The sequence below is a fragment of the Phallusia mammillata genome, chromosome 7, assembly GCF_965637545.1.
Source record: "Phallusia mammillata chromosome 7, kaPhaMamm4.hap1.1, whole genome shotgun sequence".
NCBI classification, from domain to species: Eukaryota; Metazoa; Chordata; class Ascidiacea; order Phlebobranchia; family Ascidiidae; genus Phallusia; species Phallusia mammillata.
Window position 1 is genome coordinate 13262623 of NC_137258.1, and position 17841 is coordinate 13280463.

General features: G+C 38.0%; 3 protein-coding genes across 3 annotated transcripts; all 3 read left to right on the forward strand.

Moving 5' to 3' along the window:
- The first annotated feature begins 407 nt into the window (after positions 1-407).
- Positions 408-7897, forward strand: LOC145239007 (uncharacterized). The gene is made up of 16 exons (XM_080102304.1): positions 408-533; positions 3052-3346; positions 3410-3587; positions 3651-3770; positions 3836-3998; positions 4437-4554; positions 4624-4774; positions 4851-4943; positions 5195-5340; positions 5511-5643; positions 6411-6608; positions 6759-7011; positions 7123-7267; positions 7328-7417; positions 7493-7605; positions 7670-7897. The coding sequence occupies exons 1-16, from the start codon at positions 408-410 to the stop codon at positions 7895-7897; spliced, it is 2550 nt and encodes an 849-aa protein (XP_079958430.1).
- Positions 7898-8440: 543 nt separating this feature from the next.
- On the forward strand, positions 8441-12047 carry LOC145239009 (para-nitrobenzyl esterase-like). The gene is made up of 10 exons (XM_080102305.1): positions 8441-8600; positions 8677-8903; positions 8966-9201; positions 10067-10205; positions 10281-10459; positions 10541-10718; positions 10966-11136; positions 11254-11427; positions 11505-11693; positions 11835-12047. The coding sequence occupies exons 1-10, from the start codon at positions 8441-8443 to the stop codon at positions 12045-12047; spliced, it is 1866 nt and encodes a 621-aa protein (XP_079958431.1).
- An 827-nt stretch (positions 12048-12874) lies between these two features.
- On the forward strand, positions 12875-17785 carry LOC145237056 (bone morphogenetic protein 7-like). Its single transcript, XM_080099770.1, has 8 exons — positions 12875-13068; positions 14345-15084; positions 15600-15807; positions 15935-16080; positions 16155-16334; positions 16479-16697; positions 16863-16942; positions 17301-17785. The coding sequence occupies exons 2-8, from the start codon at positions 14451-14453 to the stop codon at positions 17562-17564; spliced, it is 1731 nt and encodes a 576-aa protein (XP_079955896.1). The 5' UTR covers positions 12875-13068; positions 14345-14450; the 3' UTR covers positions 17565-17785.
- Positions 17786-17841: the final 56 nt, after the last annotated feature.

Consider the following 17841-nt stretch of genomic DNA (forward strand, 5'->3'; position numbering starts at 1 on the left):
CAACAGCCAGTGACGCAATAATGCATATTGTTCTCAAGGCATCTGGTGAACTTGTTTTGAGGCAATGCAAGTGCAAAACACAAATATTTATTTATTCTTTTTACACTGTGTTTGCAATGAGGACTAAGTGTTTACGATTTTTATTTGTGGTAATTTGCATAGTTGTTCTTGGCTGCATATACGTTAAAGGTGAGTGACTATAAACAGTTATTTAATGCAAAAGCTACTAGTAAGTGTAGAATATGTATGCGAGCGTATAAAATTGCCCGTCGTAATTAGTTTCTTTGGATAAGAAAATCATATTTGTTTTTGGATAAGAAAATCATATTTGTTTTTGGAAAAAAAAGCATGTGCACTATGTTTTTATGACTGGTAGATTAACGGCTTTCTAATTTAATCAAGTAATTATGAACTATTACTATTCTGATGCTATTGAGTGCATATTGATTTCCAAAATTTCAGGATTAAAGCAGCCAAAAGATTACAGCAGTCACCCTGACGTAGTATTTCTAGTGCAACGTGCTGGAGTCAGTGTGAGTAAAAATCTAATCAAAAATACCAATAAAGTCACCATGCGGCAAACTACGCCTTTGATAACCCAACGGGGACCCATTTACGCATGTGTAGGCCTGCCCTATACCATAAAGTTAATGCAATTTTCGCAGAGGCATGTTGCTTGCAGCTTTATTACTAAAAAGGTATGAGTCATGTCGTACCAAACGACGTTTGAATTTTAAAAAAGTCACCCTTAAAAACACCCTTTGTACAACGATTTATATCCCATACTGATCCCTGTAACTTGGGTAAAGTCTAGTATTGCGTTACTTCATAAAGTAAATTACCAGTGTCGGAAAGACTCATCATCTTTGAAAGAACTTAGCTGTACTAGCAATTTCAATGTTACTGAATGCTTGACGAGCCAAATAAGCGTTATAGCAACCTACGGCCTATCGGCCGCTTCCGGCCCGCCAAGCAAAGTAGTCCGGCTTGCAACCGTATTAGAAATATGCACGTAAAAATCAGTTAATTGATGCTGGAAACAAAGTTATTGTATAATCAATGACTTGTTGGTTGGTCCACTATATTTGGTGATAAACTGGAAATAGTTTGCATATAATTTTTTAATATTCTGTACAAATATTTTTATCCACATAATAAGCCATTTGTGTTGGTATTTTATTTTCATTTAAGATAACATATATAGTAACTCAAAACAAAACTTTATTTGATTGGGCTGGGTGTTCCATGGACTGAAACAAGTTAAGAATCGCTTTGTTACATAAAGAATTTTAAACCTGTACAAAAGCTGTTAGCTGTAATCTGATTTCTAAAACAAACACAATTACACTCGATCACTAAAGTCGCAGCAAATATGCCGACAAGCAAAACTTCAACCTGGTATAGGCCAACAATGTGTCCCTGTGAATAATCAAATATGCACTTAACACGTCATTCGTGTTATATCTCCTCTTATCGTTTTTTAAAAACGTGTATACAACAATCAGGGACTGTTCGACAATGTAACCCTTTTCGCTTTATAATTGTCACACGGATCAAATTTGGACATCCGTCGTTTGTTTGTGGACTGAAAAGTATTTGTAAATGAGTTTTTTGACATGTCAAAGTAACATTTATTTTGTGCAAGTAAACATGGCACGATTTAATTTGTGTCAACTTCATCTATGTATCGGATTTGTTGGATCAACATTACTAAATTATCCAGTTAAAATGACGTTTTACCATAACACAGTTGAGTCTTGTATAGGGTCTGGTATATAGTTAAGCACTGCCACTCCTATAGACTCCTGTAGATACGAATTAGTTAGGGGTGTTCTGTGTATTTTTGGAACGTAAAGGTTGTACTTGGGTTCTTCAGCTGTGCATGAAACTGGATATTTGCCAGGTATGTGCGGAACTTGCCCGTAAAATCTGTACCTATCGGTTGATTATTTAGCAGCCAAAAGTTAGTTTTATTGTATTTTGAATAACAATACCTTACCCAACTCAATTAGCGCGAGCCGCGATCATTTTTGCGATATAGTGCTCTTTGCGCTACCTATCGGAATTTAGCTAACTGTAGGGCTCCAATGAGAGGTGGTGTTAGTAGACTTTCTCTATTCTATGAGCACGAGCAATAGCAAAATCATCTAAACAAACTCTATAAGGAGTTTAAAATCCATAACGCAATTGCGTTATGCATAGTCTGTGACACATAAGTAGGTAGCAGAATTCTATAACCTGGAAACCTATGGAAAAAAATGAAAGGTTTTTCAATTCAAAGTAAACTTATGAGACACACTGAGATCACAAATATATACATTTGACATAAGAATCACAGAACAGCTAGTGAGTTTTTCTTCCAAAAATTAAAAAAATAATTAATTTGTATTTTCTCGTAATATCGTTAATTGCAGTTTATGGGGAAAATGTATTCTTCTAAACTTTTACTAAATGTTAAATCCAGTCTTGTGTTGAGTTGTTTGGGGGCAATACCCACAGTACCTTCGCGCCGTTTTTAATAATATCCTTTTTATGTAACTTGTGGGTAATATATCAATGAAAGTAAAGTGAAAAAAGGCTAGCCAATCCGAACTTCCTGTTACAGATATGACAATTGCCTGCCTATAGGTGCTGGTCTGGCGTTATCGTTTATGCCTTAGCGCAGTGGTTAACCGTTTTGTTATCGTTACCCCAGACGAATTTTCCTTCGCAAAAAGTAATATTATCAGCCACACCACGAAAAAAATGATAATGCAAAACCCCTGCAAATTGTCAAATTACCTCTTTGGGGGGGGGGTAATTATCAACAGGCCAAGAACCACTGGCTTGGTGTTTGCCCGTCTTGTTCGTTTACAAGTTTCTTCCTCACTTTGTGTATCAGTTATCGCACAAAAATATAGCAAGTCTGTTCAGGTATTGTGGTGACTTTTAACGCATGCTATGGGATGTATAGCGTATCATACAGTTGAGTAAATTTACGACATTACGAATATTAATTTAATTAATTTGCACAACATTCGTCATAATCTTTTTAACTTTTTAAATATTTAGGAGGAAGACTTTGAATCGATTAAAAAGTTTGTTGGAATGAGTATCCACATGCTCGGCGTCGTTTCAGAAACACAGGACTCAAGCAGGGTTGGTTTGGCGCTATTTACAGGTCTTACTCGCCATCCTATCGACTTCCAGACTTGCTGCCTACGAGGTAGAGCTCATTTGCAGTATTTAATCGACAAGGAAGTTTCGCTGCAAACAAACTTCGTGCTTCGAAAACTGGACCGTGGTGATCATAGCGACCTTTCTCCTGATTCGATTGATGTTCGAAATGCATTCAAAAATATACGAGGCATGGTATTACAATCTGTGTGCACCCTTTTTAGCGCACGTTTTATTTTCCCATTTGTTTCAGACATGTATCTCTCTGAAGGCATGGCTCAACTAAAACCAACTCTTATTGTGTTCATTGCCAATTTCCAAACACCGTACGCCAGTTTTCGGTTACTACATGACGCGTTTGACGAAATTGAGGCGTGTAAAGCTGCTGGGGGTTGGATAATGGCGGTCATTGTTGATTCTTTACCAAACAGGTGTTTCAACGGCATGTATTACATAAAATCTATAAAACATACAATTTGGTCTTAAATTTGTAGGCAGCCAAGAATGAGCCCTGATTTAATACTGAAACAAAATGAGAATAATCGTAGAAAACGTTTCGTGGGCAAATCAACGAAGACGCAAGATCGTCAGAAGGAACTTCGTAACTTTATTCAGTACGTTGTCCTAAGAGACTAACTTCTGTTTGTAAGTTTTGATATTAAACCAAACGATTTACAAGTTCTGACAGAAGAAAGGATGTAATCAATGAAGAAAATTATAGAAAACATTTGAAGGATATCTTCGAACGTGCAGACAATAGCAAACTACAAATTGCAAAAATCGAAAACACACGCATTGAGCCTAAAATCTACTACGAGGGCCTTACTTCGTTGTACGCAAAGGTACACATAAAATAAACTTGTTTGTGGTTGTCTGATCAAAAATAAAATAGTGCCACATGGGCCAGGCCCACACATTAATATCGTACAAGGGCCGCAACAGGACAAACAATTCGTTGAGGGAACCATTTGCGAATATTTATGAGCAAATTGTGTGAAAATGCTGACGAGTTGGGCTATTAAGGCTTGGGTGAGGTTTTATAACAATAGGACCAACTAATCAACTTGGTTCCTAACCCTATTCCAGTCTCAAAATTAATTTTAATACATGTGCTCCTTACGCCCTCTATCACACATTCACCTCAGACCAAACTCACCAGACTCTCACCAATGACGAGATGTGTTGTGAACGCCTGAGATCTGTTGTTTAAGTTACAACGCGCTCGTTTACTTTCGGCTGTCTCCATTTCAATACTAACGAAACAATTCCATTATTATCAGGATATAGCCAGTCGTCCGTCTGACGGCTTTGTTATCCGGTCATTTGCCGATCTGGTCATCTCCCCGGTTCCTAACGCTTTGGAGAGACTTTTGGTGCAACCTATGTCATGGTTTGGAGGTATCGCTATGTTTAAAGTACATATAGTGTGCGATAAATTTACAATGTAGCTTACTTTGCCCATACTAGAGGCGGAAGTCCGGGCAACATGTGACAACACGAAACATCTCATTGAAAAGGCAATATGGAGTCCATCTTTTTACATTGCTGACAAATATCCTGATGGTTCTCATTGCTATTGGCTGATTAAAGCTAGGCCTGGTTACAGTTTGGGACTCAGGTGAGATTTTTTGAGGTAGTTTTTGCATTTAAATGTTAACTGCTAATGATGCGGTAACTGAGTGAAACTGGTTTAGATTTGATGAATTTCAAACCGAGGAAATTTTTGACAAGATTAGTATATACGACGGTAGCGAGCCTGACATGGAACAACTACTTGGAACATTCAGGTAAATATATTAACTTTGGCAAATTTAATTTGTTTGCTGCTTTGCAAACCCTAAACATTGAAATGTTTGCCAAAAAATTGACTATTTTTTATTTCGAAAAATAGCGCAAAAATGTGTTTTCACAAAATCGTTTGACGCTTTCTGAAGTGCGCTTCTTTGATTTGATGTTGATTTATCGTTTATCTGACTTCAATTCTAAGTTTAACCAATTGTTTCGAGTGTACACACCTAAACGTCTGAATGTACCATAGTGGTCCACTGCGATCGTCGAAAAAGCTACCAGTTGTGAATAGCACTGAGGAATCAATGCTCGTTGCATTTCAAACAGACGGAGGCAATAATGGAAGAGGATTTCATGCACGTTGGACGCCGCATTTGATGTTTAATAAGATCGACGGTGTGCGATTTTATAACCAATTATTTATATAAGTTAGTTACCAAATTTTGTATCTACGTTTCGAGGTTTTTTTGTTGCGTTACTGGGTAAAAACTTATTGTTAATTTGCGACCTTTTGATGCCGTGTAAAAGCCGAAAATGTATAAATTTACCCAGGACTATACGTACAGATGCTGACGTTGTGTTTTTGATTGATGTGTCGTCCAGTCTTTTGTCCGATGATTTTAGTGTCATCTCTGCTTGGGTGAAACTTACCACAAAATACTTTTCTTTCTCAGAAGAGGCTGGAGCAGACAATAAGCGGTAAATGATACTGTTAAACTATATAATGATGTACCGAAAATCCGGTTTGCTGATTTTATTCTGCCGAATCGGCCATTTTACGAAGATTGGGTCTCGTCCAAATAGTTTGTTACGATTCGGGCAACAACAACACTTTTACGAACATAAATTTAAATCGCAAAACGTGTTTTTTTTCTGCTCAGCCTAATAAGGTACCACACAATCTTTTAAAGTTTAAACTATGCCATAATTTAATATATTTAAAACATTATCGTTTTTCCCACTCCAGACAAAAAGTCAGTAATTCAGTGGCAGGCTGGCAACGATGGCCGTGGCAACATTAAACCCCATAACTAAAATGATAGTGAGTTTTCGTGGCAGAAAAAACTTTTCATTTCAAACGCGCAGCGTACGACTTTGCGTGACGTCATGAATTCGGTTGATTCAGCAGAATTGTTTCAGCAAAGACTGCCGAATGTTCGGTTCCAGCCGAACCCAAATTAAGCCGATTCGGTACATGTCTATTTTACACTACACATCTGCAAAAGTATAATAAAGCATAATATTTATTAACATTGTTTCGTCGAATATTACAATTTTGGAGATGTTTCGTGCTTGCTCTCACCTTTATATTGTCTGGACGGGCAGCATTTGTGCTCAAGGAAGGGTGTGTAAACAAGTTTAGAGTATTCAAGGTGGCACAAAATGTCATAACGTCATCTGAGAAGCACCGTGCACGTATTTTCGAATAAAATGTATAATTTTAGTTATATATTACATTATTCTAGTTTGTTTGGAACCAAAGAAAGTGTGCCAAGTAGATTTGGTCTGTTGAAGTTTGCTTCTAAAACCACGGTGTTAAGCAGCATAAGTGATGCAAGCAAAACGAGGGAGCGCTTTTATAGCACTATGGATGGTTTAAGCAGCGCTATGGATTCCACTTACATTGGATACGCACTCGACTTTGCTCGACTAAAACAGTTTGAGTAAGTAGTTCTATAAATCAATAACCTGTTTTGGATATGTACACAACTTTATCATGTAGTCAAATAATTAAGCTTTTGTACATGGTGCGATTATTATAACATTCAAAAGTTTCTTTCTAGTTTGACCTCTAAAAAGAGTGCATTGGGAAGATTGCTATCCGGATCTAGCACTGATGGCGAAAAAGATCCGATAATTCCTCGAAAAATACTGTTCATTATCAGCGATGGATATTCTGTAGATGATCCAAAACCTTCCGCAAAACGACTGTGCGAAAGTGACATTATTCCAGTTTTAATTGGAGTCGGGAAAGTGAACATCAGGGGTCGCAGTGACATAATAAGCTATTGTGGCTTGACCTTTACTATTAGAACACCCGTAACTGAAGTAATTCACACCCTTAAGGTAAGAAGAAATAATTATTATTGTATCAGCTGTTTAGTTTTATCGACAACAGTATGTCGTGTAGTGAAGGTGATCAATACAGAAATATATTGAGTCGTAACTTTTTGCTAGAAACATTTGAAGATTATCAAAAACGAAACTGTCACTACAACCACCATACCTCCGCTTCCCACGACACCAGTTCCGCCTACACGCACGACAACCTTACCTACAACCACAACTACTACGACCACACAATCTACTACAACGACTTCCCGTAAGATTAAATGTAATTTCGTGCCATTTTAGTACCTTAAGTCTTAAAAATCATTTTTCATATCGCTAGGTCCAACTACCAAATTTTCCACACTTCCTTCACCTGCCCAGTTTAATTACTTTGGACTTGCTGTACTTTTAATAGCTGTTGGTAGGTCACTGCATATTAAATTTTTCGTGTATTTATATTTAATCTAATCTACCTACAATTATAAATATATTGTAGGTATTGTAGAAGGCATAAGCCTTGCAACTCTGATATATTTTGACTATGATGTTCGAGGTTATCCACTTTCAAAAGTTTTATTTGACGATGCTTCTTTTAGTTATGGTGATAAGGTAGGAAATTTCTGTTTTGCATTTTTTTCTGAAGTGCACGAAACATGTATATTTTTTGGGTTAGTCTTTGTCTGGCGGAGACGACTTGGATGACAATGACTCCAAACCACCTAATGAAGAATCTGTGAATTTGAAGAAACACAAGTTTCAATTGCCAACAGTTGTGAACAGTTTCTTTACGAGAAATAGAACAGACGACACAAAAAACGTTCATAAAGAGGCAAACCTTGAAACAAACTCGTCTAAAAAATGTTGCAAAGATAGCAATCCAAATAAAAATGTTCTGCATTGATTGTAATAAACTTGAGCATGATCGGTTACTATTTCAACAGTTTATTATAAACGTTGTTTAAACAAGACGTTTAACATCCGTCAACAAGGGCGATGTAACTCATTCTAATTAAACATTCCTGCAACGGAATAAACGTAGTGCCTTGTCATTGTTTGCTTTCGATGGTTCGTCTGTAACATAATATGTTTACACCTTTTTAAGGCAAATTGCATTAATAAAAATTGTCGTTCCTCATAAAATTAATAATAACCAACCAACCAAATGTTGTGCAAACTAAAATTTAAGAGCAATTGCCATTGTAAAATAGAGCCCACTGGAATCAAGTAACTTTAGGTCATCACAACGATTTCTTAACATAATGACAATAAAAAACGACAAACACTTCGTTAATATTTTGCAGCTCAAACCGATAGGTGAGGTTCCTTACAATCAAGTTACATATTAACAGCAATTTTAACCAAAGTCTTGTCCGGGGTTGCAAGTGTTTTATAGCAGCTAAAACTGCACTCGTATAGTACTGGTGCAGAAAGAACGAGTTACAAAATGACCAGTACAAAAACCAAAATTGGCTATGTGCTGGCTTTACTTTTGCCTGCTGGTGTAATTGCGACTATTCTAGCTGTTCTGATGACAGATGGAAGCCAATCATCAAATGGGAAGACTGAGAATACATTGCCACGAGGAGACTATATTTACGCAGAAAGTATGACATTTACCATGTTGTAGTGTGTCTTAATAACTACAAAATGACAGGTAGGTCTATAAATTTGTTTATTTAGTTGAACAGCTTGGTTCATTACGAGGAAGCATTTCCAAACCAGATGGTACTATTATGTTTCGAGGCGTTCCTTTCGGCGAGTCTACGGCTGGACAAAATCGGTGGAAAAGACCAAGGCCAGTCAACTCCTTGTGGTATAACGGTATGTATTACGATGCATCATTCCACAGGCCAAGCTGTCCGCAAAATTGCACGCTGCCATCTCCACAATACGTTTGTCCCGATCAGGTAAAATCAAATGTATTTACCACGCGTAAATCTTGCAACCATCAAAGTGGTTTTACTCATAGATGTCTGAGGACTGTTTGCACCTGGCAGTGTACGTTCCAAGCCGACTAGCTCAAAAAGTTGAATCGAGCGAAGGATATTATTACGAACTTAAAAGCGGAATGGTAAATTTAAACATTCCAGTGATGGTGTTCTTTTATGGAGGGGCATTTATTGCTGGTGGAAGTGGCCTGCCTTTGTACGACGGTAGATACATGAGCGAAAAGGGTGATGTCATTGTTGTGATACCAAATTACAGGTGAAATATTTTATAACTTACAGTCACATATGGAGCGCGTTTATTGTAGTAATACAGTGGGCGCTGGAATAAATCTGGGAAGTTGAAATAGAAGACAGCAACAAGTGAAATTTGGGTATAGGCCTATAAGTTATATCAGTAAAATCGTTCAACAATTCGGTGAAACGTTTTCATAATACTCTCTCCATTTCTGACATAAAATCCCCAGTTGATAAAACTTATGCCACAAGACCTATATATGAGGCTAAAAGTGTTTTTCTTTAAAAGAGAACGTTTTAACATCAACACGGATGCGATACAGAAAAAGTTTGACTCTAATACAGTGGTTCTCAACCGGGGGTCCGCGGACCCCTGGGGGTCCGCCAAGCGTTTTCAGGGGGTCCGCGACAAACTCTTAATTCCCACAAAACGAGAATAATAAATCGCGATTTGAATAAAACGCTATGGCATTTTAAGAATAGCATAAAACTTGTTTGAAAACATTCTTCGTAGGCGACAAACCACAGTGCATTATGACATCTAAACCCCATTGTGATGTAACAGACGTAAATTGTCAGTGGAAAACAACGTCGTATTACACTGTAATGGCTCTTTCTTGTTGATTCCCTATGTCGCAACCCAGAAAAAGGGATTAAAATTTTGGTCCTGGACCGAATGTGGCTGTAACTTTATGCACCATGTTTTGATTGCTTGTTAATAAAAAAGGACAAAATTACCTAAAACTTCTAAGGGGTCCGCAATTAGTACCGAAAAGGGTCCGCGAAGGCAAAAAGGTTGAGAACCACTGCTCTAATAGACTGTCTGATATTATGTTTTAGTTTGTTCTGCTATACATTGTGTGAACCCAAACATTTTTTTGATACAGGCTCGGCCCCTTTGGATTTTTTTACCAAGACACTGGAAATGCGGATGCGGCATTGGGAAACTTAGGAATTTGGGACCAAATTGAAGCATTAAAATGGGTGAAAAAAAATATTAAACATTTTGGTGGAAATCCCGATGAGGTAACTGGTCACTTTTTAGGTAACTGGTAACATTTTTGAAAGCGTGCTTACGCAATATTTTCACATATCGTTTAGGTGACCATTTTTGGACAAAGCGCAGGTGCCCAAAGCATCGCAGTACATCTTGTAAACGATGTAAGTGCTCCTTTTTTTCATAGAGCTGTGATGGAAAGTAACCCGTTTGGAATAAATTACAAAACGAAACAGGAAGCTCAAAAAATGTGTGCGAATTTCGCAAAAAGTGCTGGTTGCTCGTAAGTATCGAAGAAATAAATGACGGAATGTCAATAAATGTATAAGCAGCTTTGGTGACAGATCGTGTACTTAAAATTTAGAGAAAATGACATGAGTTGTCTACGCGATCTATCAACAGAGGAAATTATTTTAACGCTGAGAGACTTTTCGTTGCTCTACCAGTTCAACCCTAATTCTGTCACACAAGTGTTTGAGCCATGGGCACCTATGATTGACGATAACCTGTTATTGCAACATCCATATTTTACATTTCTTCAGGTGAGCGACCGACAATGAAAACATTACTTTGCTCGATACCTTTGTAGTATAAGGATATGTTCCAGTATTGTACTGCCTAGCAGTGTGGAATAAAATGGTTGCATTTTAATCTGAATTGTTACCCTCCGCAACGTTTAAACTTATCACCATCAGCACCACCCACACACACACATATCCAAACGATTTTTCATTTTGGAATTACAAGACGATGAGACTAACACAGTAACCAAAACTTTTTGTTATGAAGGAAAATAATCAAGATAAGCCGATCATTTTTGGAACAACGAAAGACGAAGGAATGTTTTTTATTTTGCAAATATTTCCCGAAAAAGTATCATCGCCTGAAATTTACACATTTATGTTCGAACTAGTGTTCGGCAGTGCAACAAGTACGGTCGAATCAAGTTACCCTGGAGCGGTAAGTCTGTTTACCACTACTAGTTTGTAACATAAACGAAACGACTGCATATTGCACAGTTTTTAGGATATTTTACTTTTTTCAACGGCACTTCATGTTTTCCAATGCTACTTGCAGTGCACGGATACAAATCAACCGGCCAACTGCGACAACCGTTTCCCGATGGATGACTGGATAACCGACTTTCTGTTTACTTGTCAATCTCGTCACGTGTTTAGCTCAGCCAATCGTCTGGGAAACGAAGCAGCCAACATCTGGTGGTACATGTTCAATCAGTCCTGGTCATTCCCGGTGCGCCAATAATAAATCTGTAAATGCTGTTTTGTTTTATTTCGCGCATCGTTTATTCACTCTCTGGTCGTTAAAAGGAATTTTGGGAGGAGTATGACGCTTGTTACGATCTTTCTTGTCATTCAGCGGAACTCCCATATTTGTTTGATATGAGTGATGTCATAAACGATCCCGACATCCAGTTCACTTCACAGGAGGTGGAATTGAGCAATCGAATAATACAGTACTGGTCAAATTTTGCGAAATACGGTGATCCAAATGGAGAGGTTAGATAAATTAGACGTAAAGTACTGTTACAAAAGTTTTTTAAGTTAATTAAGTTGGAGCTCGTGCAATAATGACGCGAGTGCACCTAACCTGTGCGAATGAAATTTAGTTGCCAAAGTTTGAAGAAGATTAATTTTCAGACCAACGACCCATCATGGCCAAGAATGCATCAAGGCGGTGGACCCAAAACTCTGCAATTGAATGGTTTTGGTGACAAAATACTCGAAGACTTCAACAAAGATAATTGTGACATGTTTGACACATTAGACATTTACCTCAACGATTCTGTTAAAATAGGTCCGAGAAATATTAAAGAAATTATTACTACAGTTCATTCATTTAAAAATCAATAGGAAACAATTTTGTGGAAATAATAATCGTAAATTTAAAACAATATGCCAATTCCATACACTGAAATTAAACACAACAATTTGATTAAACCATCGCCGTTTCAATAATTGATTTTATTATCGCTTTTTTACATCATAATAATAACATATACTCTACCGTGTTTCCCCTATTCCCGTGAAAACACCTCAACATGTAACATATATCATTCATAAATTACGAATGTCAACGTCGTAGCATTTACGAATATCTAGTAATTAAATTTCAGATTTTACGTGCATGTTAATTGATATAAAAAGTCCCATCAAACCAATTAAGTTGACATTAAATAATTCAGGATTATTTTTTGTGGTTGATAAAATAGAGCCAGCAGTTTGTGTACAACTATACCAGCGGTTCTTAAACTGGGGTCCGCGGTCCTTCAGGGGTCCGTGAGGCAATATTGGGGGGACCGCGAAGAGGTTATGTTAGCTTATCTGGTCATACTGCCGAAAAAGACAAGTAGCCGCTTGTTTGTTGGTACAGTATTGGTGTTGTTTTGGACATCCAAATTGGTTTCAAAAAAGGCAGTCAATTTATTCCTGAAGCGACCTTCTCCGTTAACGCTGCAAAAATGCAAATTGGAACAGTTAGAACGGTAACCATGCAAATTTAATTGGGAAAAGATTTCACTAAACACTTTGTGGAACAGGATGTCACTCATGGTGTTGAAGGCGCCGGCTACCAAACTAAATCCGTTCCGGTCGACGAGATACAAACACGAAAAAAGAATTCTCCGTCGCCGAGACCGCAGACTGTAGACGCCACACAGCTAAAGAAGCTTGAAAATAAAGCAGTGAATCAGAGTAGACAGGTCGTATTCACGCATCCTGAGTGCAGTTTATTTTGCGGACAGGAAACACGTTGGGTTTGGGGTGAGAAGTAGGGTTAATGGGTGAAAAACTAGCTAGCTGTGCAGAAGGGATCAGCTTTGGTGGGTTTAGCACAAGGCGAAATTGCAGCGAACATTTTCCGGACATCTGTAAGGTTTGTATAGTTTTTGCTGATGTCAATTTATGTCTGTAAATTACTGGTTGTAACTGGGAGTGCGTTTTCACAAGGTAAAGTAACATGATAACACATACAAAAGTGATCATTTAGTTAAAACGTTTGTCAACAAATGATAAGAACCAAACGTCAACAACCATAAAACAGAGATAATTAAAAAGACAAGCGCCGCAGGCAAGTAAATTTTGCCCTACGACAATGGTTTTGAAATGTAACGCTGTGTAAGTGGCGCTTTTTGTTGCTTTAAATGATCAAATGCACAGTAGTCCATTTACCGATATCCTTGGCTCAAAGTGCGTGTCTTTACCACGGTGTAAATTTCGTTGTGTTCTTTTACCGTCGCCGAATGTTCTTTAAACGTAAGCTACTAAAGTCAAAGGGATTAAGTTGTAATCCCTTGTCACAAAAGTAGGTCTGATCACGCGTGACAGGATATTCCCCCAAGCAAATAACTTTAAAGTAAGCGTTAACCTAGTTTGTAGTAAAAACTGTCATTTTCGTCTGTAACATGCCGTGCTGTGCTGGATATGTTAAAACGCAACAGCAAACTGCTGTGAATTAGTATAGTTGCGGACACAGACTTCGCAATATTATAATTGTGTTTGCTCAAATACCGCGGTGGCGCCAAGAGTTTACACAAGGTAGTCAGGCTTGAATGCCTTTTTGTTATGTTCGTTTTCAGCGCGCAAAAGTTGTACAAGCTCGAATTCATCGGAACTGCAGTGGATACAAGTTTATTTTTTTCATATGATCCTGACATTTTTAATAACTCATTAATCGCATTTTTTCACAACGTGTGGACAACTTAACGTCTACTCAAAAGCTGATAGGTCGCGTAAACTTAAGTGCTTTCCAAATAGTCTTCTTTACCACCTCAAGTGACACTCTATAGACTAAAATCGCTTCATTCTTGTAGCATAGACTTTAACTCGCCACAGTCCCAACTATGTTTGTCTACTGCAAATAATATTGAAAAAAAGCATGTGTACCTTAGTGTGAATGTTTTTTATTAAGCATATTTTCGCGTTTCGCAGATATTTGCTACCAGAGTCAATTTTTTTACACTGCCAATTTTCTGTGCTGATAAGCGCCTTACGGCATGCGCACACCTGTAAGGCTCGATTTCAATAGTAATTGAACATTCTTGCTTGTGACTTTTTCATACTGAATTGGGTCGTTTATGTCCAGCGATAACGTTTTAGGTATGTGTCTACTTTAATGTAACTACTTTTGTGTCAAAGGTTTTTTTTTGTAGATTAAAAAACAAGGCACGAACAACAAAGCCATGTTTTCTGTTTATTTCTGAGTTTTTTGCATTCGAAAACAATCTTGGCAAAGTTCATCGATCGCTATTCAACGGCATGCAGACTACGACCAAACCGCCAATGTGCCAGATGTTTTCTAAAGACTTTTTCTGCATTGGTCGAGTCTATTTGTATTTTCTCAGTGTTATGACAATTGTTTATTTTACACATGTGGAATCGTATATCTTGACCCACGAAGGGGCAACGCGCACGTATCTACATAAACGGCTCGTCGGTCGACAACGCAGAGAAATTCAACGAGAAATTTTATCTGTTTTGGGATTGAATCACCGTCCGCGTCCAAGCGGGGTTCGCGCAATAGAAAAGACTTCGGCTCCGCTTTACATGTTGGGACTTTATAATAAAGTATCGTTGGAAAATATTGGACTTCAAACCAATTCGATTTCAAGTAACCGGTACGAAAACATTAGACAGCCAAGTCCACTACCTGCAGGAATTCGATTGACCACGGAAATGGAGCACGCAATGCTTCCACCCTCTTTGAACCGGTATCTCGAAGACAGTGGAATAATGTCTAACGAAGTCGGGGTGTTCGACAGCCAGAGGGACCCGCATAACAACTCCCCTCGAGTTGGAACTTACAACAATATTTTAACGAACGAAATCGAAACACAACTCCTGGACGATTCTGACCTCGTTATGAGTTTCGTCAACACGCGAAATCACAACGGTGGGCTATACATTGCTATGTTAACATTTTTAATTTTAAGTAAAACAGAGATATAAGATGTAAAAAAGTATATACGCCCATAACAAACTTTTATGCTTCCGAACACAAGCATGTTCAAAATGATAGACAACTTCTGTAGACTGTGTGAAACAAATGAAATGATTTGTTGAGTCGTAAGTGGTATAGAGACCGTTAGCCAGTAGTTGGCTCCGAAAAGACTTTACGACGAGACAGGAATTTCCAACATCAATTTGGGGATTTAAGTGAATAGCACTCAAGAATGTTTACAACTGGAGAGCTTTCCCTAAAATGGATTTTGTCCCCTTTCTCCATGGCTTTCAGTCATGTACGACTCGACTCGTTTTCGGGAGCGCAAGCGTCGTTGTGTTGCTTTGTTGTTTTAAGATTTACTTTTGGTTTGCCGACTCAGAGCGCTGGCCCAAGTTTCAACATTCTTACCACGATGAAACAACCATTTAAGTTGGAATAACGTTCTGTTTACATTTGTTTTACAGACTTCGACGATGCTCACATCACGTCCAATCATTTGCAAAATGTTTTGAGACGACATCGGTCGTATTTTTTTGATACAAGTCACGTGACATTAAATGACCGACTGACAGCTGCCAAATTTCGCCTGTACAAGGAGCATGCCGAAAACTTGCCTGACAATTCAACGCTGCGAATCAACGTTTACCAAGTTGTCCTAGAACCATTAGAAAGGTAGATTATCAATTTTGTCTTTAATTTGCAACATGCGTAGCCTACATAAATATTTTACGTAGTGGTTGACAATCTCCGCACTGTTAGGTCTCACACATTGTAGCATATGTAAGATTTTGTTTTGCAGTGTCGGAGTTATTTTGCTCGGAAGTCGGCTAGTTGAATCCAGTGAACAGGGGTGGCTAGTTTTTGACGCCACCAGAGCCGCGCGGGATTGGATCAACTATCCTCACAAAAATTTGGGCTTAAAAGTGTCTGTCGAAACCATTGAAGGTTTGCTAAATTGCCGCTTTTCCTGGAAATCGAAGCTATTTGATTTATAACTTCATTGTTGGCTTTGCGCACAGGAAGAAACATAAAACCAAGTGTTGCTGCGATTGTTGGAAGAAAGGGGGAGTCCTCAAAGCAAGCTTTTATTGTTGCTTTCTTTTCGCAAAATGGCGAAGTCAACCTAATGGATCACGTTCGCAAACGCCATCGTCGTAGTTTGGACTTGAGTACGGAAACCGATGAAACGGGCAATGGCGGTAAAAAACGATAGTTACCTACTTACTGTTCTAGTGTTTGTCCAAGTAAAAGTTTGGATGTAAGATTTTTACATATAATCGTTTTCAATTCTTAGAACACATGTAACTTACATGAATTACGTTCATTGCCTGCTATTTCTGTAGATGAACGTCTGAGTGAAAACACAACAGAAAATCTTTCACCGCAAACAACCAACTCGCTAGTGGATGTTGAAGATGATTTGGAAAACGAACTGGAAGAAGTTGAACATGAAAGTGACGAAGAAGAAAACACAACAACTAATGGTCGCGGAAATTCAAGTTCCAATGTTGATCAGAAAACCAACTCCAAACGGGGCACGAAAAAAGGACAAAAATCGAAAAGTTTGTGAACCACATAAGTAAAGATGTATTAATTTTAAGACGAGTAAAATATAACGGACGTACCATTTAAGTTGCACTGTTTGCAAATGTATTAGGCCTACCTGTCGATAAAATTGTTTACAAGGATTTTTTAAATCGGCTCTTTAACCCTATTTCACATTTTAGATCGTAAAAGGAAACGCCGAAAGAAGCCGACATGCGGTAGGCGCGATCTGTATGTCAACTTTCAGGATCTCGATTGGGGTGTAAGTAAACCAACGAAACATTTTCAGTTAAAGCATAACAGTTTTAGTCATGTGAAATGACCTGTAAATGCTTCAAGCAATTAGGATTTGCCTGATAGGCCTAAGTTAAATGTTTTTCCGTTGAATATCTTTTTTATTGGTAGGCTATTGTCTAAAGTTATGATAAAATTGTTAGGTCACAAATCGCGTCAAAATAATTTATTAAAAGCCTAATTCACCAAAGACACACTTTGACTGGAACCACCGGGCACATGTCTCGTTCAATGAAATGATGTAAGATATTCTAAACGACGGATTGGTTTTTAACAAAACAGCTCATACTTTTTGTATTATTCATTCCAAAATATGCGATTTACAGGATTGGATTATTGCGCCACTTGGCTACGCAGCTTATTACTGCTCCGGTGAATGCGATTTTCCTCTTAATGCTCATGTAAATGCAACCAATCATGCGATCGTACAAGCTCTTGTGCATCTGCTGGACCAGAAAAACAAACCACCCACGCCATGCTGCTCACCAACTTCTTTGAGTGGAATTTCGGTTCTCTACTTTACAGACAACTCAAACGTCGTATACAAAAAATATCAGAACATGGTTGTGAAATCGTGTGGATGTCACTAGTACAGACAATAATTTCGTTTAGTGTAACTAATGGTAAGGGCACAGCGTTTTATCGCTTCCAGATGTTGCTCAAATATATATAGCTGTCAAAGATTAAAAAGTTTATGAAACTATTTGTTGTCCAAACGCGTACTTTTGCGCACAGAATGCTATTGTATTTTATGTTGTGTGCATCAAAGTTTTTCCACTTCAGTCAATTGATTACAAAAAAAACTGGCACAGTTGTTTTTGACTCTTGAGAGACTGGAGTTCACGCTTTAACAAGAAAACATTTAAA

What these genes read in the sequence shown, in the direction of transcription:
- LOC145237056 (XM_080099770.1), top strand. Translation starts at nt 14,451, where the DNA reads ATGCAGACTACGACCAAACCGCCAATGTGCCAGATGTTTTCTAAAGAC. An exon ending in CGATGAAACGGGCAATGGCG is followed by an intron (nt 16,335 to 16,478) that starts GTAAAAAACGAT and finishes CTATTTCTGTAG; the next exon opens with ATGAACGTCTGAGTGAAAAC. An exon ending in TTCAGGATCTCGATTGGGGT is followed by an intron (nt 16,943 to 17,300) that starts GTAAGTAAACCA and finishes TGCGATTTACAG; the next exon opens with GATTGGATTATTGCGCCACT.
- LOC145239009 (XM_080102305.1), top strand. Translation starts at nt 8,441, where the DNA reads ATGACCAGTACAAAAACCAAAATTGGCTATGTGCTGGCTTTACTTTTG. An exon ending in ATCAGTCCTGGTCATTCCCG is followed by an intron (nt 11,428 to 11,504) that starts GTGCGCCAATAA and finishes GGTCGTTAAAAG; the next exon opens with GAATTTTGGGAGGAGTATGA. An exon ending in ACGGTGATCCAAATGGAGAG is followed by an intron (nt 11,694 to 11,834) that starts GTTAGATAAATT and finishes ATTAATTTTCAG; the next exon opens with ACCAACGACCCATCATGGCC.
- LOC145239007 (XM_080102304.1), top strand. Translation starts at nt 408, where the DNA reads ATGAACTATTACTATTCTGATGCTATTGAGTGCATATTGATTTCCAAA. An exon ending in GCTCGACTAAAACAGTTTGA is followed by an intron (nt 6,609 to 6,758) that starts GTAAGTAGTTCT and finishes TGCATTGGGAAG; the next exon opens with ATTGCTATCCGGATCTAGCA. An exon ending in CTTTTAGTTATGGTGATAAG is followed by an intron (nt 7,606 to 7,669) that starts GTAGGAAATTTC and finishes TTTTTGGGTTAG; the next exon opens with TCTTTGTCTGGCGGAGACGA.